Source organism: Annulohypoxylon truncatum (genome assembly GCF_022578515.1).
Source record: "Annulohypoxylon truncatum strain CBS 140777 unplaced genomic scaffold F4807scaffold_8, whole genome shotgun sequence".
NCBI lineage: Eukaryota > Fungi > Ascomycota > Sordariomycetes > Xylariales > Hypoxylaceae > Annulohypoxylon > Annulohypoxylon truncatum.
The window spans coordinates 961,438-976,507 of NW_025953794.1; the positions used below are offsets into that span (position 1 = coordinate 961,438).

At 48.2% G+C, this 15,070-nt stretch overlaps 7 protein-coding genes across 7 annotated transcripts; 4 read left to right on the plus strand and 3 right to left on the minus strand.

Moving 5' to 3' along the window:
- Positions 1-764: 764 nt before the first annotated feature.
- On the plus strand, positions 765-2,009 carry F4807DRAFT_458274 (uncharacterized protein; the record flags this gene model as incomplete). Its single annotated transcript, XM_048001180.1, has 4 exons — positions 765-858; positions 915-1,202; positions 1,343-1,845; positions 1,899-2,009. The coding sequence occupies 4 exons, from the start codon at positions 765-767 to the stop codon at positions 2,007-2,009; spliced, it is 996 nt and encodes a 331-aa protein (XP_047856593.1).
- Positions 2,010-3,218: 1,209 nt separating this feature from the next.
- Positions 3,219-4,515, plus strand: F4807DRAFT_458275 (uncharacterized protein; the record flags this gene model as incomplete). Its single annotated transcript, XM_048001181.1, has 2 exons — positions 3,219-3,812; positions 3,919-4,515. 2 exons carry the CDS (start codon positions 3,219-3,221, stop codon positions 4,513-4,515), a joined length of 1,191 nt encoding a protein of 396 aa, XP_047856594.1.
- A 579-nt stretch (positions 4,516-5,094) lies between these two features.
- On the minus strand, positions 5,095-7,061 carry F4807DRAFT_458276 (major facilitator superfamily domain-containing protein; the record flags this gene model as incomplete). Its single annotated transcript, XM_048001182.1, has 4 exons — positions 5,095-5,667; positions 5,729-6,404; positions 6,460-6,586; positions 6,755-7,061. The coding sequence occupies 4 exons, from the start codon at positions 7,059-7,061 to the stop codon at positions 5,095-5,097; spliced, it is 1,683 nt and encodes a 560-aa protein (XP_047856595.1).
- Positions 7,062-8,146: 1,085 nt separating this feature from the next.
- F4807DRAFT_387214 (uncharacterized protein) lies at positions 8,147-9,934 on the plus strand. The gene has a single exon (XM_047995851.1). The coding sequence runs from the start codon at positions 8,250-8,252 to the stop codon at positions 9,417-9,419; it is 1,170 nt and encodes a 389-aa protein (XP_047856596.1). The 5' UTR covers positions 8,147-8,249; the 3' UTR covers positions 9,420-9,934.
- F4807DRAFT_458278 (uncharacterized protein) lies at positions 9,601-10,202 on the minus strand (the record flags this gene model as incomplete). Its single annotated transcript, XM_048001183.1, has 3 exons — positions 9,601-9,704; positions 9,761-9,928; positions 10,190-10,202. The coding sequence occupies 3 exons, from the start codon at positions 10,200-10,202 to the stop codon at positions 9,601-9,603; spliced, it is 285 nt and encodes a 94-aa protein (XP_047856597.1).
- Positions 10,203-10,376: 174 nt separating this feature from the next.
- On the plus strand, positions 10,377-12,067 carry F4807DRAFT_387224 (DnaJ-domain-containing protein). Its single transcript, XM_047995852.1, has 2 exons — positions 10,377-10,718; positions 10,776-12,067. Exons 1-2 carry the CDS (start codon positions 10,425-10,427, stop codon positions 11,814-11,816), a joined length of 1,335 nt encoding a protein of 444 aa, XP_047856598.1. The 5' UTR covers positions 10,377-10,424; the 3' UTR covers positions 11,817-12,067.
- Positions 12,068-12,810: 743 nt separating this feature from the next.
- F4807DRAFT_472855 (uncharacterized protein) lies at positions 12,811-14,864 on the minus strand (the record flags this gene model as incomplete). The annotated part of the gene is made up of 1 exon (XM_048003050.1): positions 12,811-14,864. Exon 1 carries the CDS (start codon positions 14,626-14,628, stop codon positions 12,811-12,813), a length of 1,818 nt encoding a protein of 605 aa, XP_047856599.1. The 5' UTR covers positions 14,629-14,864.
- Positions 14,865-15,070: the final 206 nt, after the last annotated feature.

Consider the following 15,070-nt stretch of genomic DNA (forward strand, 5'->3'; position numbering starts at 1 on the left):
AACCTTCCTCTTACTAGGTGTGTTAGCACGCAAGTAATATGGTAGAAAGTAGTTAGATAGTTTAGTTAACATATAGAGGAAGTTCTAGCTAGGCATAAACTTAGAAAAACAGATTTAGTCTAGTCGGTTTAAGAGGCCTGGATAGTTGCTTAGAGACCCTGCTCTTTGATGTCCTGAGGATTAAACCCAACTAGAAAGCTATCTGCAATAGCCATCAAACCACCCTGACTGTTGTCATTCTGCATGCATGCCGAATTTAAGAGATAATCCATAGCGGATTGGCAGAGCTGCACTGTAGGCTTGACGTCGCTATTCAAAATAGCACTGCGAAGTGTTAGCGCATAGTTCTTACACACGCTCTATTGAGGCTAGGGGGGGCACGGACAAGACAAACTGTAGGTACGCTGGTTTCGCAGAAGTATCAGTAAGGCCCATTCTATTGAGGAGGGTAAACACGCTCGTTTCAAGGCATTCGGGGGAATCATTCTTTGGATATAGTACGATCTTTACCTATTATATTAACAAAGTAGTGCAGCGCATGCATTCATAAGGTATTGTTGGTGGCAAGGTTGTTCTATCTCGGTACCAGCTACTCGGGACTTTTTCAGGGGTGGAAGGAGGGATGCCGATCCAGTGGGCTGTGCAGGAGTGTATATAACCCAACTACTGCAACTCACTGACATGCCATTTCATCCATAGGTATCCTGCAAATGTTCATTTTGAATCACTAGAACTGAATAGTGTACTGCGTCACATATATCAAAATGGGGCAGACAGCTTCCTCTAGTCAACCTCAACCTGACCTTGAAAACCAGCTGGAGAGCCCACCCGGTACGCCCCGTAAGATTGACACAGCCGGTATGTGTGCACATGTTTTATGGAATTAGATAACTAGGTACTTATGGACGGGATAGAGAAATTCCAACACTATTTTAGCCACGAGTTTCGAGAAGACTACCAACCACTTATTGAGAGATACGAGCTAAGAGAGGCCCTGGGTATCAGCTTTGAGATGGATTCGGATTGTTACGAAGGGCAATTGTGTTGGGACAAGCATGCGCTTGTCGACTCTCTCAATGCTGCCGTTCCGGTCGAATTGAAAACAGACCTCAATTTTGCGAGTCCTCTTTTATTAAAAACCATGATACGTCTCGGATCCTTTCCATTCCATAATAGGCAAACCTCTTCTACACTCGGCGCAGGTGAGTGGCAGGGAAACTCTTCGAATCCATTTCTCTTGTGAATTGCTCTATAGAAAACTGTGTTGTTGCAAATCCTTCCCCTTCCGCCCCAAACGACCGTATCTTTTCGAGTCAACAACTAATTCATCGAAATGCTATAGACGAGGCCTTGCTTGCCATCACCTTCTTGCTACGTTGGCATGAGGATGCCACGGTATTTTCGTTTGAGGATGAAGAGGATGACCCCGACGAAGTACAGCGACTCCGGGATAGGTGGTTCCATCGTCTTCTTTTCCAGGTTATGTCTGACAAGCCATATTCAAATTCACAGCATAACGTACAGGAGCAGGACAAGATTTTGGTCAGGGATCCCGCAGATGACGAACATCTTATCCAGACTCGCCAGGTCCTCGAAGAAAATAATTATACACGCAACAGAAAGAGCCTTAAGCTCAGGGTTCAATTACCGCCAGTGATTGAAGTATCGGAACTCCCTTCATCAAGATCCCGTGACCTGACCGGCTCGATTCCTAGGGATGAGTTCCGGGCACTTCTCAAAGTACTCTGTGGAATAAGCAAAAACAGCTCGGTCGATGTTGATCAGCTCGTCGAGACGCAAGGTACAGATTGGTCCGGGTTTGACGCAATACTCACAAAGCTAGAGGTAGGAGATCTGGAAACATGTCGCAACGAGCCATATAAACTAACAAGTCACAGCCGCAATTTTCTTCCGGGATACGTCAATTATTCAATCCTTTGATTCATTATAGCGACTGGCTGCCACCACTAGATACCGAGGACCAAGCCATAAGGAAGCCGGACATCTAGTAGCTAGATACATATTTCTCAACTCCATCATACAAGAAGAAATTGCAGCGTTAAAGGTGAAATTCTTGCAACTTACACATCCTGAGTGAAGTAGTGAGATGAAGGGCCATCCATGCTTGCGCTTATTATCGTTAATTAAATTATACCATTGTAATAGGAAAGGTACTTACCACAGTGAAGTCGGAAGAAACTCATCATGTGCTAATGCTCCCCTATTACACTGCAGCCTGTGATATCCCTTGGGATGCTTTTATAGGTAGCTTATACGTGTCCTAGCAGTGATGAATGCCAATTGCCTATGTAGTGAAAGAGATAGTTTTGATTGCGTTAGTAGGTAGGTACATTGGCAATATCGAACATGCGGCACGCACAGGTGTCACTATCCGCTAACTCATTCCCGTGATGCGCGGTCCCCCACTATACCTGCCTATTCGGTACCACTCCCGATGTGTCCCGTCCCGGCCGCCTTATTTGATCGAATTGGTATCCACATTTTAATAGGGGGAAGTATCGAAACGCGGTGGGGCCGAAAGTGGATCTTCCCGGAGGACGGGGATGTCGGGTGTGTCGGCAACGTGTTGGAAGCAACTCCGGTATCTAGACAACAATAGTCGGATAGCAAGAGCATTGGTGCTGTTTGGGGAAAGAGATAGTATCGGAGATGACTTGTTAGGTACTAAGATTTAGATCAAAAGTTTCGCACATTAGCCACATTTCTTACCCAGTGTTTAGCCAGAAAAATCAATTCTCGAATAACTTTAAACCTGAACCTGTGTACCTAAGAGACAATCGTTGAAGTGCGAAGAATGTCAAAAAGGTTTTATAACAAAGTTAAGTAATTCATTTGCAACATATTTAATATCCTTTCTACTTAAAATCCCCCCTATTAGCCGACTTTACCTTGAATAGCTTTCTAATTACCCACGCTCAGCTAGTTTCTGATTCATTTTGAATAGGAGCATATCGACGCTGCTTGATGAAAGTATGCTCTATGACTAAATTCCTAATATTATATGACACATTAGATGCGTGGAAAAGTGACACATTGTCTATACGCAATCTTCCAGTGCCAGGAGCGGAACCAACAGTGAGAAATACTTGGATCCGTGTCCCCAAAACATACATAAAAATCCCCTAACGGCGATCCCTATTCAACTTTTCGTCTCCCGGTATCTCATTTTATCTCATAGGTTTCTATACTTATAGCCTATGGCTAAGAAAGCTAGAAAACGAAAGCTCACTACACGATTTCAGGCGCTACCCAACGAGCGCAAGGACTTCAAGCGTGGTTATGACAAGCCTCGCAACCCGCAACCAATTGACATTAATACTGCTCCCGGTACATTAGGTTCTTATTTCTATTCTTTCCCACAAGAGATACGCGACGATATCTTTGCCTGCCTTTTGGTTCGTCCGCCTAGGTGGGACGTAGAACACAGACAATCCTGCGAGCTACGGAAAAAGAATCCAGAATACCCGCTTCAACCGTACTTGTGTCCTGAAGATGACGGGACATGCGCGAACGCTTATCAGACTCTTGCGACTTGGCGGCATCGCATACTTCCTACCACTGTGGATCCTTTTCGAAGCGTATGGGCGCCTCCACAGACGAACCCCTATCTTTGCACATACTGCTGGGATTGGCGATACCGTCCTCGGCCATTTCCTATAACGTACTCGTTACCATGCTTATGTGCTCGCCGAGAACACTTACAGACTCTGCTTGTATGCCGAAGATGGTATGAGGAGGCTGGTCGGGTCTTTTATTCGCGGAATACTTTCTCGTTTACCAACGTCCCCGAAGTAAGTAATTCATACTAAGTGGCACGCTATACACCTATGTAGTCTTCTAGTACTACTACAATATGTAGGCACCGCTACCACGGTGGTTATAACTAACCGCTCCCAGGGCATTAACTTCTTTGATAATTTGAATCCAAGATGGAAGCCCTTCTTAACCAAGATTTGCCTGCTGAATTTTCTTGGAGGTTGCGAACAGCAGGGGCCTTTGGATGAATTCAAAGACATCAGAATCCCCACTCGCGGTAAGAATGGCTTAGCCAAATTGTGGCGACAGCTGCGAAGTCTGCCATTCCTAAGCGAACTAGAGCTCGACGCAATCTTTCTCACGCGACTTGAATGTGTCGAAGTGTTCCGTGGGCCCCCGCTCAAAAACCTAAGGCAACTCAAGTTTACGCAGTCCGATCCGAACGCTCCTGATGATGAGGCGCACAGGTTCGTATGGCCGCGGCGAGCACTCCGATGGACAAATGATGACAATTTTTCTGCGTGTATTACGAAGTGGATTATGGGATCACGCTATGGATGGGTTAAGGGATTGAAGCATATCATCTCCGACTCTAATACAAGAGGCGTTAGGAAGCAGAGGAGTCTGTACACGAATCGCATCAAAACCCGCCTAAAATCTTCATCTCTATCGCCAACGGAACGCGAAAAGTCTCTATTGACGATGGAGGACGATGGGGAATATGACCAGCTCCCTTAGAGAGCACAACGTGGCACAGTGGATATAAATGACAGTTATCTGATAAAGAAGCCTCTAGAATAGGATATTCTATATCGAATGACTTCCCCATAGGGACTAAATACGAACACTATATATGTATCCTTAACTACCTAGTACCTAGTACCTAGGCAGTCTAGCAGGTATGAATGTGAGCTCACGTACTACCACTAACTAGGTACCTAATTAGCAGGCTTGCAAAGGAATTTTCGAAAACTGCCAAGGAGTACGCTCGCGATGCAATATTCAATTAATAAAAATGTATCTAACTACCCACGTATGCTACTAAAATGCTACCTAGTTGCGACCAGTTTCTGAGAGCTTCCACGTGGCTTAAACCTTTTCATAACAATGTGTCAGGAAGTATATATGGGAGCCATCGGAATAGACCGAGGAGAATATCGTACATTTGCTTCCACCGGTTCCGGTGGCAAGAATGAGTACCAAAATGTACATTTTCAGTCATAAGCCAAACTTTTACCTATATACGCCTAATTGAATAATAGTGTATATCATAACGTAGGTATAATTGCATTGTAGACTTCTGCCATGGATATCTTTTTAGATACTTGTAGCAGGCTCCGCATCGGCGTCGGTTATGCCCTGGGCGAGAGACTGGGCGAAGGGCGACTTCTTGCGCATGGAGGGCCCTTTATAGTAGACGAAAAAGGTCGCCGCCACGAGAATCAAGCTGACGCAAGCAAGAACGGTATTCGCCAATTGAAGACTGTAAGCACCCGAAAACGCATTATAGTAAGGCGCAGCACCCCAGGTCAAGATACCGGCCAGGAAATCACGAGCGAAACCGTTGCCGCCGGTAGCAGATGCCGAGAAGGGGCCGTAGGCGGCCACCATGTAGTCGATGCTGGTCATGTAAATCGTGTAATTGGCGATACCGATGAGTACGCAGGCAATCATCGGGCCAATCCAGTGCGCTCTGGGGTCGCTTGTCCAAGCGAAGATCAAGAGTCCGATAGGAAGTAATGGCGCAGTATACAATAGCCACCACAGCCTTGATTCGTATTGGGCATGCTCACTTTGAGGATTATTTGCCCTGAGCGCTCGATTACGACTGATGACAGGGATAAAGAGTAAGTAGCCGATCAAGTAACCGACACCGATGGGGATAAAAGCCTATAGTGCGCATTAGCCATGAATCATTCGGGTGCTTCGTAGTGATAAGGTGGTGACTTACAAGTCCAACTTGGATGGTGTTAAAATTCCAAATTCGGAAGACGAGACCAAGAGACTGGATTTGCATAAATATCAAGGCATCGCTAAACCCGGAGAGTGTGGATAGTACCAGTACTATTCTTTCGGTGATGAACATATGGAAAGGGCGTGTCCACAGATCCCAAAGACCCCTTGGAAGCAGAAAATCCCTCCAAGTCATCCCTTCGCTAGGGCCATAGATGTTAAGCTTCTTGCCAGTTCGTTTCTTACTCTCTTTGCGTATTCCCTTTGCATAAAAGCCAATGCGAATGCTAGATCGAGTCTCTGGGACAAGAACAAAGTGCAACACCTGAACAAACACTCCAACAATGAGTTGAACCCAGATACACCACGTCCAATACATACGTGTTTCAATGAACCCGCCAATTATGGGGCCGATGATGGAACCGCCCACGGAGGAAAGCACGATAAATGCAAGAGGGTATTCCTGACGACGTAAAGTATACATATCGGCAACAACGCCAAGAGTTACGCTACCGCCGGCGGAAAAAAGGCCACCGAAGGCACGCCCGACAAGAATAGCATGAAATCTTCCATTGCGGTGAGCGTAGGCGACAGGAAGGCACATAAGATTGACACAAAGAAGCGAAACTTGAAGAATGGGTTTCCTTCCAAGCTCTTCCGACCAAGGCGCCCAACTATGGAAGATGTTAGCATGCTGATATTACTGTGAGGAGGAAAGGATAGTCATACAGCTCGCATCCAAACGCGTACATGACCAGAAACAGTGCAGAACCACTGACAGCAGCCATCTGGCTTACGCCGAATTCCTTCTGAATACCACTCTGCGCGTTTGCGTAGAGGGAGGCATTCAAGTTCACTAGTGAAAATGGTTAGAATTTGCAACGTAGGGAATAAGACGGAGGGTTGGTTATAAGAAACCACTCGGAAGACTAGGTTGAGGAAGACTCCTCTGGCGTCTAGTACTGGGAAGAAGAGACTAGGAGTAAACGGATATGATTATCAACAAATTCTGGAGGTCACGTACTAGAAATTTGGACCAGAAAGGTACAGAGCAGGATTATCCATTTCTGATACCTAGGCCATGAGGTTGCGAGGACCTCCGGACAGTCACGTTCTGTAAGGACAACGCGAGGTTCGTCGGTCTCTACACTTTCTACACTCTCTTGTACCAGTGTTGCTTCATCGTGAGATATAGTATGTTTGGGTACGCTTTGTTGTGAGACCGAAGCAAGCGACGACACGGTTATCTCATTTATCAAGTCATTGGCAGTGGAGGAGGGTGGATCGGCCTTCTCAGAAGACCCGTCGGGTTGAATCTGTGTGATAGTCATTGTTGTCTGAGGAATAAATCCATAAACGAATAATCGAGTCTTAAAAGATAGGAGGTGCAGAGTAAATCCAGGTGCTTCCATGAAAGAGAAAAGATGGGGAATGAGCGTATATAACCACCCTCTGACTGCTCCGGATTCAAGGGCACGGAGAATAGATTCACCCCATTTAAGATTTAATAAGCCATTTTATTAGCATATAAGAAGAAAAGCGCCACTTGAGGCTCCGGTCCGCGGGCACTGTTGGCCGAATCTGGTCTCGTGAGCTACTCCAAACCTACACGCACGCCATCTCGTCCTTGAAGAACGGCTTACAGTACGGCAGAACTCTATGCGGATATTCAAGATGTACCATGTGGAAAGTTCGCAGTGCTTGTGACATGATACGAGGATAACATGGTACAAGGGCCTAATTCCACAATTCTTCCCAACTCGGACCTCAGTTGCGGGGGAGCACTCGGTGTCTTGACTAAATGAGTTTTACATTAGACAGGAGTAGACGAGCTGACCGGGCCGTAGTAAAAGGTAAATGCGGAATCATAGTCTAAGACATGTAGAACGAAGCTCTCGTGAGAAATTGGAGTAGTACCGAAGTGGTGCTAGTACCTAACCAATGACAGGTATCGATGCAGTGACGTGAGAGCCATATTATTCACTACACTAGTAAATAGCTTATAGATCATTTGAATCCACTCGCGTCTAGTCCACGATATAGCAAAGTGATGTGGTGATGTGCATAGGAATGTCGAAAAGCACGTGGACTCAAGCCACGACAATTTGGAGTTGTTGAGGTGTGCACTACTTAAACTATCGTAACCATTAGCGTACAAGTTGAAACTTTAGGCTTGAACCCAAAGTTTACTAGGTACAAGGATGAGTAATTAGATTTATATCGACATTCATGGATTCTTATTAACGATTGGTATGGGGATGAGTGAAGAGGATTGAATGCAGTGAGCTCGGAAGGACCCCGTGGGGAAATTCAACGGGCCATATTACATAAGCACCCGTGTCTTAGGGTCCGAATAAGCCGGAGATAACGCCACTGTCTTGCCACGGCACCAGCCACATCAGATAAAATATTGACCCACACTGTGGCCGCGATTACCAAATTTCTAATCTGTAGATTAGGTTCGTACCGACCAAACTTTGGCATCGTCTTCCATCTATCAACAACTTCAGAGCAGCATCATGCCGCCCCAAATAAAACAAGATCTCAACCGCTCCGGCTGGGAGTCGACGGACTTCCCGTCGGTATGCGAAAACTGCCTACCGCCGAACCCATACGTCAAGATGCTTAAAGAAGACTACGGCGCCGAATGCAAGATCTGCACGCGACCCTACACCGTGTTTTCGTGGTCCGCCGACCGAGCCCACGGCCGCAAGAAGCGCACAAACGTCTGTCTCACATGCGCCCGTATGAAGAACTGTTGCCAATGTTGCATGCTCGACTTGCAATTCGGCTTGCCCATACAACTACGTGACGCCGCCCTCAAGATGGTTGCGCCCGGTCCCCAAAGCGAAGTCAACCGCGAGTACTTCGCTCAGAACAACGAGAAGGCCCTAGAGGAGGGACGAGGCACTGAGGAGTACGAGAAGACCGACGAGAAGGCGCGAGAACTCCTACGAAAGCTAGCAAACAGCAAACCTTACTTTCGAAAAGGCAGGGCCATTGAGGATGGGAGTGCGACCGAAGCAAAACCCAGCGGCAGCTCGACAGGAGGTGACCCAGCGGTTGGAGCTGGTGTTGGTGGACCTGGGCCCATACGAACTCGCGACTCTAGGGCAGCGGTGGCGGCAGGCGCTAGGCCCGGCGCAAGACAAGGAAGAGGAGGCAGACCATTCCCGAGCGCGTCGCAATTACCGCCCGGTCCTAAGGACTGGATGCCACCCTCTGATAAGTCTATCATGAGTCTGTTCGTAACAGGTGTCGAGGATGACCTTCCCGAATTCAAGATCCGTGACTTCTTCAAGGAGCATGGAAAGATCAAGTCGTTGATCTGCAGTCACATGTCGCACTGCGCATTTATCAACTACGAGACGAGAGAGGCCGCCGAGAAAGCTGCGGCGGCTTGCCAAGGCCGGGCGGTCATCGCGGGATGTCCGCTACGAGTACGGTGGAGTTTACCTAAGGCTATCGGGACAATGAACAAAGAAGAGAGAGCAACGATGGCCAGAGATGGACGTTCGGCGTTTCCAGACCAGCGGCGACAGAACGGTCCTAAGGCGATCGGAGCTGCCCCAGGCCAAGGCGGGTCGGAACAGGCTGGAGGTGCGCAGCAGGATCTCGATAATATGTCCCTTCTCGCAGCGCCGCCAGGAGCAGAAGACGTCAATTATGCTAGTCTGGCTGGAGACTAAAGCAGAGGAGGCGATTCATTGCATGGAGGGCGTTTGGGCATTATGATTACAAAAGGGTTTCGGGGAGATATTGATGGTCATTACGCATAGCCACCTAACGAGCGGCGATGATGTTTCTTCGTACGCGGAGGGTATCATAGTATAATACAATGCTTGACGGGCTCGATCATTCCAGTCCCTGTCATCTATCGGTACACTTCTTTCCGTCGATCTTGACCGTCTTGCCGCCGGGGAATTTCACCGTGTCATTGTCCCCGCGTTCGGTGTCTTTGTGTATCCGTAGCTCTACACATGATATTAGACGGAGAATCAACAACCAATCCTTTCATTATGCGACGTACCATATCTGTCACCCTTTTTCCTGCCCTGAACTAGGTTTTGGCGTAATATAGTAGCGACATCGTTGGCGACTTTTATAGCGTCTGGTACGTCCGCAGGTTCTATTGAGGCCTTTTCCCTGAAGCTTTCACGTATCGAGTTTCGCGCAGCAACTAATCGCACTTGATCACCTATTTCATACAGTCAGCCATCATTTAACAAGGGTTGCGCCAAATTAAGTATATCGTGCCTTCGAAAGCTACCTTCGCCGCTCGGAGCAAGCCTCTATAAGCAGGCAAGGCCATTCTCATACTCCGTCTTAGACAAGACGGCTTCTTAGTAAGAAACTATACTGCTATTGGGAGAATAGTATGAAAATTGGATTTCCTAAGCGTAATATTGAAGTTCTTGAGCTTGTAAATCGCAAAAAGTTTAGTGGTTTGATAGGTTACAAGTATTATTCATTGTGGCTAGTGACATTTATGAGGCTGATCTAGCCTTTTTGCTCCGCTAGTGCTTGTGTTACATAGGTACGTACATCATACTTGCACAGGCAGGGTTAATGCATCGAACCCCTGCAACATTTTTATGTTTGAATTGTTGTGAAAAAAAGTTTCCCACTTGAACCCCCACATTTATACTTTTCCTCTCTTCAACCAAAAACGAGGCCATACATCGTTAGTGAAAATGGCTGCCGCGACGACAGTAACACGGCCACTTCCTGCCCTGCCGGAAGGCTGGTCAGCTGAGAAGGACTTTAAGCCCATCGGTTCTATTACAGCGTCTACTCAACGCACTATTGAGCCCGTCGGACCTCATTTCCTAGCCCATGCCCGCCGTGCACGCCACAAGCGCACATTCTCCGAAGATGACCGCATCCAGGCTCAGGAGAGTGCGAAGAAAATCGAGAAGGATGATGAGAGCGATGTCAGCGAACCCGAGGATCCTATGATGCTCCAGCGGGAGGCCAAGGACTGGAAGGTTAGTCATCAGTACTAATCCCAACTATCTTATGCCAATTACTAACATTGTGTTTAGTCGCAAGATCACTACCAAGTTCTTGGTCTATCCAAGTATCGTTACAAGGCTACTGAAGAGCAGATCAAGCGCGCCCACCGCAAGAAGGTCCTAAAGCACCACCCCGACAAGAAAGCAGCTCAGGGCAGCACCGAGGACGACAACTTCTTCAAGTGTATCCAGAAGGCCACCGAGGTCCTGCTCGACCCCGTCAAGCGCAGACAATTCGATTCAGTCGATGAGAAAGCCGATGTCGATCAGCCAACCAAGAAGGAGCTCTCTAAGGGCAACCCCTATAAGCTCTGGGGTCGCGTTTTCAAGTCCGAAGCTCGCTTCTCCAAGCAGCAGCCCGTGCCCAGCTTCGGCGACGAGAACTCCACGAAAGAAGAGGTTGAGAACTTCTACAACTTCTGGTACAACTTCGACTCTTGGAGATCCTTCGAGTACTTGGACGAGGATGTGCCGGACGACAACGAAAACCGCGATCAGAAGCGCCACATGGAACGCAAGAACGCGAACGCCCGCAAGAAGAAGAAGGCTGAGGACAACGCTCGCCTGCGCAAGTTACTAGATGACTGCTCCGCTAGCGACGAGCGAATCAAGAAGTTCCGCCAGGAGGCCAACGCGGCCAAGAACAAGAAGCGTCTCGACAAGGAAGCCGCCGAGAAAAAGGCGAAGGAGGACGCCCGTCTAAAGAAGGAAGCCGAAGAAAAGGCGGCCAAGGAAGCGGAAGAGAAGGCGAAGGCAGAGCGCGACGCCAACAAGAAGGCTAAGGAGGCTGCCAAGAACGCGGTCAAGAAGAACAAGCGTGTGCTCCGTGGCTCCGTCAAGGACGCCAACTACTTCGCCGCCGGCGACGCTAGCCCGGCTCAGATCGACTCCGTTTTAGGCGACGTGGAGTTGATTCAAGGCAAAATCGATCCCGATGAGGTCGCTGCTCTGGCGGGCAAGCTGAACGGCCTCAAGGTCGCGGACGAGATTAAGGGTGTGTGGAGTGATGAGGTCAAGCGCCTTGTCGCGGCTGGCAAGCTGAAGGACGGGGAAACCAAGTTCTTCTCCTGAATATGGAAGATGGAATGTGATAGGAGGTTTGCATGCTGGTAGACATAATGGAATACCAATAAACCGCAGTACGCTTATGCCCCTATTTCAATGGTCTGGCCAATGTGATTTTCAGTGCTACGAAAGAGCCCAATTGCTGTGCTTCATTTAATTCACCGGTATCAATCAATTATTCCTCGTTTTTGTATGTAAAGCAAATGCGATTGATTAGCTATCTTTTGAGAGCCACCAGTTGTACACCATCATTGATGCACCATCCCCTGACTCCCTCTCACTATCTTCCAGTTCCGTCCGCGAATTTTGTCAGTTACCCATCGAGGTAGATAGCGATGCCATTCCTCAAACCATGATATTAAAGGGTAAAAGGAAAGAAGAAAAGAAAGAAGAAAAAGCAAAGTCCTGTTAAATGAAAAGTTCTGTCCGACCCTACGATCCGCAACCCCATCCCCGCCCCCTATTCCAGGCCTACCCCACTTTTTACAGGTTTTGTGAGTAGGCAGATTTCGTTGACAGGACCTTAGTCCTTGCCGAATATTGAGTCGATGCCTTTCTGTCTCCGGTGAGACTCGGTAGGTTGCGACGGGAGGACGAGAAATGGCAACTCCTAGGGAGGAGAACAGAAGTCAGAAGAATCGAAAAGGGAATCGAAATAACGATGTGCAACTCAAAATAGATCGAGCCATGCCTCGAGTTGAGTTGCGAGAGAGCATCTAAAACCAACGGTTAGCTAAGTTCGGTCCTTACTATAGGCAAATGGACACTAACCTTCAGTGATGCTTAGGAAAACATAGGAAATAAACGAGAAAGAGAGGAAATGTACGTAGCCGGATGACCGACTCACAGAAGCATCAAATTTTGTTAGTGAAATCTCCGAATGGACGATTTGATCCATGCTTAGGTAAGAAGAATATCGTTCAATCGTAAGGCGTCGTACTTCACCCGAGTCATAGTTGATAACGATCGACCAGATACTTTAAAAGGCAGACCACGGCCCTTAGTGCTGAAACGGGGGATGCGGATGACCGCGTCGCAGTTCATGCCAATCGTCCTCGTCCTCAACGATGTAATCCACGCCATCGCCCTTGAAGAATCTCTCCTTCCCGGGTCTGTAAAACCAGTTCCTGTAGTCCTGCCACTGCCAATACGACACCGGACCCTCCCACGCGAGCTTGAACTTCGGCGACACCGTCTTCAGTCTAGGCGCGGTCAGGGATCGTTTGACCAGCTTCAACATCTCTTTACGCCCTACCGTCACGCCCTCGTCGAGAATGTCGTTCTCCTCCGCCGTCAGGTCCGGGCACGAAGCCTCGTACCACTCCGTGTTTCGAGTGTCGTCCCGCTCTGAGGTTTGGCAGACAATGGTGACGGCGCTGTCGTTTGTCCAGGCATCTTCTGCGGTCTGGGGGACGATGTACAGGTTCTTAAGTGGACGGAAGATCCCGGAGACGAGGCGCACCTCGCGGAAGGGGTAGTATTCTTTGCCTTCCGACCACACGGCGAGGTACTTGAAGACGTCGGACGCGCCTTTGAAAGTGATGGCCGGCTTGAGCTTGTGGTTGTTGAAGTTGCGGTTCGTGTAGTCGAAGTACAGCGTCACTTTGCGCACTCTCTTGAACTGGGCGACCTCGCGCAGGATCTCGTCCGGCCATAAGTCGTCTCGGGCAAAGCTGATGCCCAAGTCCTCGATATACGGACAGCCTTCTCGGATGGGTTTGAGAATGTTGCGGAGCTCGTGTTCGATGGTCATGTTGGCGGCTGGATTTTGTCGACCGTCCCCGACGATGTGAAGGACGCGGAGCGCGCTTCCGTGTAAGACGATGGTATCCCAACCAGGGACTTCTAGTTGGTTCACCTTGATGCTTTCTAGCTTGGTGGGGACCCCTCGAAGGAATGCCGGTGCAAACTCTGTGCAAGGGTCGCTGGTAAAATCCACCTCCTTGAGGGACGTCAGCTTCTCCAAGTGAGGGATCCAGGCCCACGTGTCGCGAACGTTAAGTCGGGTTAAGTTGGACCAGTCGAATCGGTTCGTCCAGTAGCGCTGCTCATACCCTAGCAATGGGTAGTCGGGGATGTTGGGTTGGAATAGATGAGGGTGCGTATCCTTCTTCCCAAACGGATACGCGATGACCTCCAGTGTCTCGAGGGCTGCCGGGATTCGCTCGTTGTTGACGAATCCGAAGCCGCAGTAATGCATCAAACGGTTACCGGGGTTTGGGAGTTGTCTGATGTCAAGCTTTAGATGGCGAAGATTGGGACACGTGAGAAGCACGTCCTTCAGAGGCTTCGTTACGTCGCGGCAGGAAGTCATCATGTCGTAGTGATGCTTCACGCTCAGGGAATAGAGGTTTTGGCATCCCACGAAACCTTCGAGATGTATTGGTTCGGCTAACACGCCTTCATGTCGAATGGGTTCGCCGGATAACGCCACGTGTAGACGAATCTCCTGTCGGCATCGAAGATACTTGAGTATAGTATCCTGAAGATACTTGTGTCCAAAGCCGCAGACCATCTCGATATCTCGCAGCATCGCCATCTTGGGCAACAACATGCAGAAGTCATACCTTACGGCCATATAGTCCGTTAGGTGCACACGTCGGATCTTGTCCTGAAGCTTCTTGCGTTTGATGTAGTCCAAATCCTTAGTCAGATTCCCATGGCGAAAATTCCACGCTTGGAATCTGAAATTCTGAACGTGCTTGTGGAATGACTTATTCACCAAGGCGAGGGAATCCAGGGATTTTGGAGATACATCGTGTACGTGTTCCACGAACATAAGGCGAAGCTCCTCGGGGCAGGTATTCATCGACGCCATGCTGTTGGTAGATGGTTGGGGTTGAGGAATGTGCCGGCTACTAGGTGATGACTTCACCCCAAAAAGTTAGCTACGTAGTTGTGAAATGAGAGGCCTTCGATAAAAGATGAAATATGTAATACTTTAATGATGATTAGGTAAAAATGAATGAATACAGTTGTGCTCTAGTGTAGGTAGGGAATAAATATCATGGGGGATGTGTGATGTGTCCAGGAAAGATGTTTGATTCATTTGGTGGAAAAAACAGGAGCACATACCTTTTTTCAATCTTAAGAAAATCAATAATAATAGTGACTCTTGAATTATTAAGAGCAGAGTACTCGAATTATTGATGGTGTTACGCACACAAATAAGATGGAGAATGATGAGTGTGTGGTGTGCGTAGGTAATGTGTGTAGAGTGTGTGGATAAGGAAAGATTGAAGTAAGGACAGGAAGAAGTA

What these genes read in the sequence shown, in the direction of transcription:
- F4807DRAFT_387214 (XM_047995851.1), top strand. Translation starts at nt 8,250, where the DNA reads ATGCCGCCCCAAATAAAACAAGATCTCAACCGCTCCGGCTGGGAGTCG.
- F4807DRAFT_387224 (XM_047995852.1), top strand. Translation starts at nt 10,425, where the DNA reads ATGGCTGCCGCGACGACAGTAACACGGCCACTTCCTGCCCTGCCGGAA. An exon ending in GGGAGGCCAAGGACTGGAAG is followed by an intron (nt 10,719 to 10,775) that starts GTTAGTCATCAG and finishes CATTGTGTTTAG; the next exon opens with TCGCAAGATCACTACCAAGT.